Genomic DNA, 8,450 nt, shown 5'->3' with positions numbered 1-8,450 from the left:
CAATGATGTTTTCAAGAATCTTAGCAGCTTTCCTTTTGTTATCTTCTAGTTCTTTTGCTAGTTGTCTTATCTTCATCTCAGCAGCTTTACTAAATAGTACCTGCAATTGAAGCATAAAAAATAAATCAACCACTTTCCAAGCCCCAGTCAAAAGAACTATCATTCTAGCCAGACCACTTTGCAAACAGTGGATAGAAAGAATTCTGGGGGCATAAGGCAGCCTTACAAAGTATGAAACTAATAAATATAACTAGAGCCCGAAAGATACCCCTAGGTACCCCGTGCCCCACCAAAAAAAAGATTTATTTATGGACTATGAAACTGGTTAGTAAAGTTTAAACAATTGATTACAAAGAAAACATCACTTTGGCAAAAGAATGCACAAAATGAGTTCACTATGTTTGCCTCTCAGCCAGCTAAGCTATATCAGTTCTGTGTAACCTGGTTATTTAAGCCTGTTTGTATCCAGTTTACTTTGAAATATAAAATTCACTGCAACTAGTACAATTTGTTGAAGTCCTGTTGTGGTGGTGTAGGATAAACACACTAGACCACAATGTCATTTTAATGCAAGGTTGGTGGTTCAAAATCACCAGTCACTATGAGTCAGAAATTACTCAATGGCACTCAAAAACAGGGCAGTTTATTGGCCTAAAAAATGTAAGGCTATATGCTAGGCAAAGTAGGAAAAGGATTTCATCATATTTATATATATCTTATAATAAATACCAGTGCCCTAAATATCAGTTAAGGCACTGGTATTTATTATAAGATACATCAAGTTCCTCAAGATTCCTATCATTTTGGAATACTTTATATAGGCTCTTCTCTCAAAAGGTCTAATTCTGGATAATAGCATATGAAGGGACTTAATTACATTTCTTCACAAACTTGATTCCGCCCCTCAGTCACTTAATGAAATATATGGTTAGTCAAGGGTTGGTAAACTAAGGTGCAGGACAGCCACTTGTTTATGCAAATAAAATTTTACTACAACACAACCATGCCCACTCACTCTCACTACAAGGGCAGAGTAACTGCAACAGAGACTTTGCTGTTAAGTTCTGTCGAGTTGGTTCTGACTTAAAGTGACCCTACATATAACAAAACAATGCCTGGTCTTTCACCATCCCCACAATTGTTACTCCGAGCTCACTGCTGCCACCACTGTGCCAGTCCACCTCATTGGGGGTCTTCCTCATTTCAGTGACTCTCCACTTTACCAAGCATGAGGTTCTTATCCAGGGATTGATCTCTCCTGATAGTATGTCCGAAATATGAGAGATGAAGTTTGGCTATTCTGGCTTCTATGGAGCATTTCGGTTGCACTTCTTCCAACATAGATTTGTTAGTCCTTATTGAAGTCCATGGTATTTTTAATATTCTTCTCCAATACCATAACTAAAATGCATCAATCTGGTCTTCCTGATTGCATATGAGGTTATTTAAAATACAATGGCTTTGATCAAGCACACCTTAGTCAAACTGATTATCTTTGCTACTGAACAATTTAAAGAGGTTTTGTGCAGATTTGCCCAATGCAGTGAGTCGTTTGATGTGATGCTGCTTCCACAGAGTGTCGACAGTGGACAAATCTTTGATAACTTTAATCTTTTCTCCATTTATCATTGTTATTGGTCCGATTTTTGTTTTCTTTACATTGAGGTGCAACCTTACCGTACTGATGGTCTTTAATCTTCATCAGTGTATTTTAAGTCCTCTTTACTTCCAGTAAGCAAGGCTGTATCATCTGCATATTAAAAGGTTGTTAATGAGTCTTCCTCTGATCCTGATACCCTATTCTTCGTATAATCCAGCTTCTCAGATTATTTGATCGGCACACAGATTGAGTAGTATGGTGTCACACACCTTCCCTGAATTTAAACCATTCAGTGTCCCCTTGTTCTGTTTGAACAACTGTTTCTTGGTCTGTGTATGGTTCCTCATGTGCACAAATAGTCAAAGAATGGAATATACCCATCCTTCCCAATATTATCCAGAGCTTGTCATGAACCACATAGAGACTTCATAGTCCATACAGACTAAAACATTTATTATCTGGTCCTTGAAGGATTAGATCACTAAAGCTTTGTTTTATTTGCATTTTCTAAGAACTTACTCTTTTTCCCCTTATACTCATGACCTCCTGAAGCTAATGTCTACTTAATTAGGAAAACAGTCTGGCAAGTTTTCTGTTGGACACCTCAAATTCTGAACCTTGTGAATCTAGAAACCACTGAATTATATCTTTCAAATAATGAATGTTATATAAATTGCATCTCAATAAAAAATGTTCTTAGAAAATTCTGTCTGCTAAGAAACTCATAAAAAGCACTGTATGTTTATTGCTTAGTACTTTAAGCATGTTTCTGGTAGTATATGGAGTCCTGGTGTGGTGCTTAGGAAAAACAATGGACCATAAAGTTGGTTTAAACCACAAGGATGATGGATCAAACCCACCAACCACTCCTCAGAAACACTATACAGGGTCGCTATGAGTCGGAGGTGACTCTGTGGCCACCTGAAGAACAATATTTTAAATAATGTATTATTGTACAATTAAGTGCTGTAGAGTCTGTGCCAACTCAGCAAGCCTATATAGCGTTTTGGGACTATAACTCTATCAGCAGAAAGCCTCATCTTTCTCCCTTGGAGCAGACGGTGGGCTTGAACTGCCAACCTTATGGGAAGCAGTGCAGTGCTTATCCTGCAGCATTCCAAATAACATACAGTCTAATTATAAAGTCTGAACTGCATTTTTAATAAAACCATATTAAAATAGCAAATATGTATTTTTTTTAATATTAGAAGAGGTATCACTATAATCTAAACCAGAACCACAATTTCACATCACAAGAATAAGAGATTAACCAAATCCTGTTCTACTACCATCTCAATCATTTCATGAAAGTAGAATATTACCTACCGCTACCCAGAAACAAAGGAGTTCTGGTAGCGTAGTGGTTACAAATCGGGCTGCGAACCGACTCCACAGGACACCACCACCACCCGCCCAGAAACAAGGAGCTCTGGTAGCATAGTGGTTACAAGTCGGGCTGCTAACTCAAGGTCAGCAGTTCAAAACTACTAGCCGTTCCACGGAAGACTGATGAGGCTTTCCGCTCCCATAAAGATTTACAGCCTTGGAAACCCTATACAGGGTTGCTATGAGTCGGAACCGATTCCACGGCACACCACTAACACCACCACCCAGAAACAGAATGCCCGTCATAAAATACCCACGAAAGTCACAGTCAAAACTTTTAAAGAACTTACGGTGCCATGCCCATTTGCTTCAAAATAAACTCCAATGTCAAATTCTTGAGCCTTGTGGTGCAAATGTTTCACACCAGTTTTAGTACAATAGACAGGTACCTATAAAGAACACAAATTTAAGTAACCATGACAATAGTTATTTAATCAACAAATACTATTGTGTACTTACTATCCCGTTGTTGCTAAGTGCCATCGAGTTGGTTCTGACTCATAGCAACCCTGTATATGATTTCTGAGGAGCAGCTGGTGGGTTTGAACTACTGATCTTGTACTTATCCTATAGCACCACAACATGACTCCACCTAGCATCCTACAGATGCAAAATAGAACAGAGCCTTCTGGAGCTTAGAGATGAAGCCCAGCAATTAAAGTACAATGTATTAAGTGTTACAAAGCAAGTGAGTACAGTGAGGAAGCACACCAAAGCAAACAACTGTCTAGTTGGTTACAACTGAGAAGGACCCCCGTGTGTTTCAGAGTAGAACTGTGCTCCATAGGGTTTTCAGTGACTGATTGTTTGGGAAGTAGATTGCCAGGACTTTCTAACACGGCATAACAGAGTGGGCTTGAACCACCAACCTTCTGGTTAGCATCGAGCAAGTTAACCCTATATACCACCAGAGACTCTACCGAAGCACACAGTTGAAGGTTTAATAAGGGTCCTTTTAGGAAGAGCCTTATAAGCAAATAAAAGGTGGGTGTGTGTTATGATCTCAAAGCCAAATTTAGTTATAATGTGGAGAATGGCATAAAGAGGGCTGGCAAGCTTTTTCCATAAACACCCACACAGTAAGTACCTTAGGCTTTTCAGGCTATAGGTTTCTTTTTCAGCTACCCTATTCCGCCACTATAATATAAAAACAGCCTGAGACAATAATAAATAAACAAAGGAGCAAGGCAATATACCAGAAAAAACAGAGGGCAGTCCTCTGAGACTGATCTTTACAGACACCCTTCAAACCTGGAACTGAACCCACTCCTTTAGGTTATCTTTTAGACAAGCAACAAACCTATGAAGTGAACAACACTCATGAGGAATGTGCTCCAAAGATCAACTATGTAAAACCAAAGACAGCATTTGCCCCAAAAAAAGTTCAGAAGCAAGAAGGGGCAGGAAAAATGGGCAAATGGAAACAAGGTACCCAAGAAGGAAGTAGAAAGAATGCTGCTACACTCAGGGGATTGCAACTAATATCCCAAAACAAATTGTGTATAAATTGTGGGAGGCGAAACTAACCTACTCTGTAAACTTTCTCCCAAACCATGATACAATGTTCAAAACAAAAAAATAGATGGCAGCTTAGATTTATTTAGCCTGCAGGAACACAAGTTTACCAACCACTGGTTTAGAGGAAGGTTAAAAGAAAACCCAAGGAGGACTAATCTCATAAACATGTAGTCAGCAAGAGGCAGAGTCACTCAATGGCAACTATTTGCTAGTTAGGACTAATTCTAATAAGAAACTACAGTGGTGGACAAGCAGCAGTGGGCATGAAGAGTCAGGGTGGTTCTAATACGTAAGGATGTTTAAAGCCTGATCAGTAGCAAAACTGCAAAGGACATCAACCAAGAATACTGAATGGAGTCTAGGAGGACTGGCAAGGGATAAAGATAAGAGCATAGGGACTTCCAGTTTGGGTTATAGCAGCAAAAACCAGGGTACACTCTGGTGAGAAGGGAGGAGGATCTCAAGAAGGAAGCGCTCATAGAACAACTCCAGAGCTCCGAATCTACCATAAGATCCAGGACATCAATTTCTGGCACTCGAAAGTGAAAATGTCATGATATTAAGGAAAATACAGCAAGTTAGGAATCTGGAGACAGGACTCCCTTGGTGACCACCCCACCATTTAGAGGGTGGAGCTAAAGCCAGTCCGGCTCAGAAAGCACGCTAAAAGCAGTGCAGAGGCATCTGCACACACACACAAAAGAGGCACGGGAAACTACACATTTCTTCCTCTTAACGCTCATTGCTCAGCCCAGCATCAGGCGGGGCAGTTTTCCCACGGTACAGAAGGAAGGAGTTTGGTGGCGACTTATGACATCACCGATGGAGTCACAGACCCAAAAGTTTACTCAACAGGACCTTGTGCGGGATTTTCAGGGCTGTGGCTCTGCGTGGGAGTGGAGCGCCTCGCCTTTATCCCACGGGGCAATTGGTGGTTTCAAACTGCTGACGCTGTGGATTGTGACCCCATTCAAGGCTGTTGCGCCTCCCAAACTCCTGAGCAGGACCAATTCAAAGCAATCTGTAAAACCCCAGCATAACAGGACTCACCCATCCTGAGAATTGTGCTGAGCACACGAAGATACCTAACTGACCTTCAGAGATAAAAATAGTGGACAATCTTTCTCCCATTAACTCCCCAATATCCACCTGCGTACCTCTACTGTAGAGACTAGAGGAGGGGCCTGAGAGAGTGGTCACCCCACCCCCTGCTGGAGGCTTCTAATTGCACACACACTGATGGTGTCGCTCACGACAGTCAACCACAGCTTCATTTCTGTTCCAAAGTGGTGATTTTTCTCTATGCATTTATAATACTTCTGCTTTTGGTCCTTTTGATCACACATCTTTCTGGGAGGTGGGAGCTTTTTCTCCCTACGTTACCCAAGCAGTAGCAGAATTCGTGGTCATATAGCCAAGCTATAAGCATACCCCATAATATTCCACCACTGAGACAAGAGCCAACAACACCCGCTAAGCATTACATGTGAAAAGGGAAGCATATCTCCTGATCATATTCACCAGGAGACAACCAGTAAGCTTAACAAATATTCACTTAAGATTTAAAAAAAAACAAACAAACAAACAAGTAACTATCATGCCAAATAAAAAGCAACAAACTATATTGAAACACGTCCAAAAACAGAAGAGAGTAGCTGATGCAAATGACCTGGAGACAGACAAAGGCTTTACAGAGGAGGAAGAGCAGGTTTAGGATATGCCTGAGACAGAATTCAGAAGAATGATATAGAAACAAATTCAAATGCTCCAAAAAGGGGTGGAGGAAAACAGGAAGAAGTCAGGAAAGTACTCCAGGAGCAATCAAATAAGATTGATACAGCATTGTAAACAATTCAAACCCTGCAAAAAGATATCCAGATGATCATTGTTAAGATATCAGAAATGAACAATTATGCTGAAAGGGGAAAGGAGCAGAATAGAAGAGATGGAATCCAGAACTAGCGAGCTGGAAGACAAATCTCTCAATACCGCTAAGATAGAAAAGCAAGCTGAAAAAAGGATAAAAAAAATCTGAAGACAGTCTACAATTCATGCTGGATAACATGAAGAGGAACAACTTAAGAATTATTGGTGTTTCGGAACAGGAAGAATCAGATTAGTCCAGATAGTTACAGAGCTTCTGGAAGAAAATTTCCCTAACAACTTGAAAGATGAGAAGATAAAACATTCAAGAAGCAGAACGTAACCCAGGAAGGACAGACTCCAAAAAAAAGTCACCAAGACACATAAATCAAGCTCTCCAAAATCAAAGACAAGGAAAGAATACTAAAAGCGGCGAGAGAGAAAGAAATGTCACTTATAAAGGCAAGCAAACTAGACTAAGCTCTGACTACTCAGAACAAACCATGCAGGCAAGAAGGGAGACATATGCAAAGCCCTACAAGAAAAAAAACTGCCAACCAAGAATTGTCTATCCAGCAAAACTATCAATCAAATACATGATGGTGCAATCAAGACATTCCACGATAAACAGAACTTGAGAGATTTTATCAAAACCAACCCAGAACTTCAAAACATCCTAAAGGGGGTTCTGTGGACTGAAAACCAACAAGAACAGACAACAAACAGAGATTGACAGGCGTGACAACACCACCTGGAACTCAGTCGACAGGTAGCAAAGTCCAGAACAGAACAAGACTATAACAACAAACTCAAAGGAGCTGGGAGGTCAACCAAAGATCAAAATTATATCAATGTCAAAGAAGGAACAAAGGTAGCAACAGAGACCCAGGTGGTGAGGATGTCAGGTAAATTACAGGGTACAATGGATATCTTAAATGGAGAGAAAACTTGGTAGACTATAAGGTAACCCCAAAGAAAGTTAATACTTCACAACTCATCATAAAAATAAATTTCCAAGCATAACAAGCAAACGTGAAAACTAAGAATAAACCAACTAGAAATAGCACAAAAAACACAAACCCAACACAAGTAGGCATGCAGAACAAAAGAACGAACAGCACTACCAAAAAAGTAACATAATGGCAGCCATTAACTCATACCTATCAATAATTACATTGGATGTCAATAGAATGAATGCACCAGTGAAGAGACAGAGTGGCGGAATGGATAAGAAAACAAGATCCTTCAAAACGCTGCCTGCAATAGACACACCTTACACACAAAGACAAAAACAGACTAAATGTTAAAGGATGGAAAAGAATTTACCAAGCTAACTGCAACAATAAACAAGCAGGAGTGGCAATACTAATCTCTGACAAAATAAACTTAAAGATAAAAACCAGCCTAAGAGACAAAGAAGGACACTATCTCATGATCAAAGGGCCAATTGAGCAAGAAGACATAACCATAATAAATACATATGCTCCCAATGAAAAAGCACCAAGATACATGAAGCAAACCTTACTGGAATTGAAGGAAGAAATAGATAAATCTACAATTATAGTGGGAGATTTTAACACGTCACTCTTGAAAAGGGACACAACTACCAGAAAGAAACTCGACAAAGTTACAGAGAAACTAAACAATACAATCAACCAACTTGACCTCATAGATGTATACAGAGCATTCAATCCAACAACAACACAATATACATTCTTCTCCAGCACACATGGAACATTTTCCAGAATTGATCATGTGTTAGGTCATAAAGCAATCCTCCATAAATTTACAAACATCAAAATTCTACAGAGCATCTTCTCAGACCACAATGCTATAAAACTAGAAATCAATAATAAGAGCAAGGCAATAAAGTCAAATACATGGAAACTGAACAACACCCAGCTGTAAAGCAACTGGGTAAAAGAAGAAATTAAACATGAATTCACAAAATTCCTAGAAACAAACAAGAATGAAAATACAACATACCAAAACCTTTGGGACACAGCAAGAACAATTTAGAGGACAATTTATTGCAATAAATGTGCACATCTAAAAAGAGGAAAGAACCAAAATCAACACATTA

At 39.5% G+C, this 8,450-nt stretch overlaps 1 protein-coding gene across 1 annotated transcript in view; it reads right to left on the bottom strand.

The window, feature by feature from the left end:
• PGM3 (phosphoglucomutase 3) overlaps positions 1-8,450 on the bottom strand; it is a 48,229-nt gene that overhangs the window by 3,710 nt on the left and 36,069 nt on the right. Inside the window, exons 8-9 of the mRNA XM_006870670.1 lie at positions 3,277-3,375; positions 1-100 (exon numbers count right to left, since the gene is read on the bottom strand). Of these exons, the coding sequence (XP_006870732.1) occupies positions 1-100; positions 3,277-3,375 (199 nt within the window). The remainder of the gene's footprint in view (positions 101-3,276; positions 3,376-8,450) is intronic.

This window comes from Chrysochloris asiatica, unplaced genomic scaffold (genome assembly GCF_000296735.1).
Source record: "Chrysochloris asiatica unplaced genomic scaffold, ChrAsi1.0 scaffold00146, whole genome shotgun sequence".
Lineage (NCBI taxonomy): Eukaryota > Metazoa > Chordata > Mammalia > Afrosoricida > Chrysochloridae > Chrysochloris > Chrysochloris asiatica.
The sequence above is the reverse complement of the archived record's forward strand: the minus strand, read 5'-3'. Positions and strand labels throughout refer to the sequence as shown.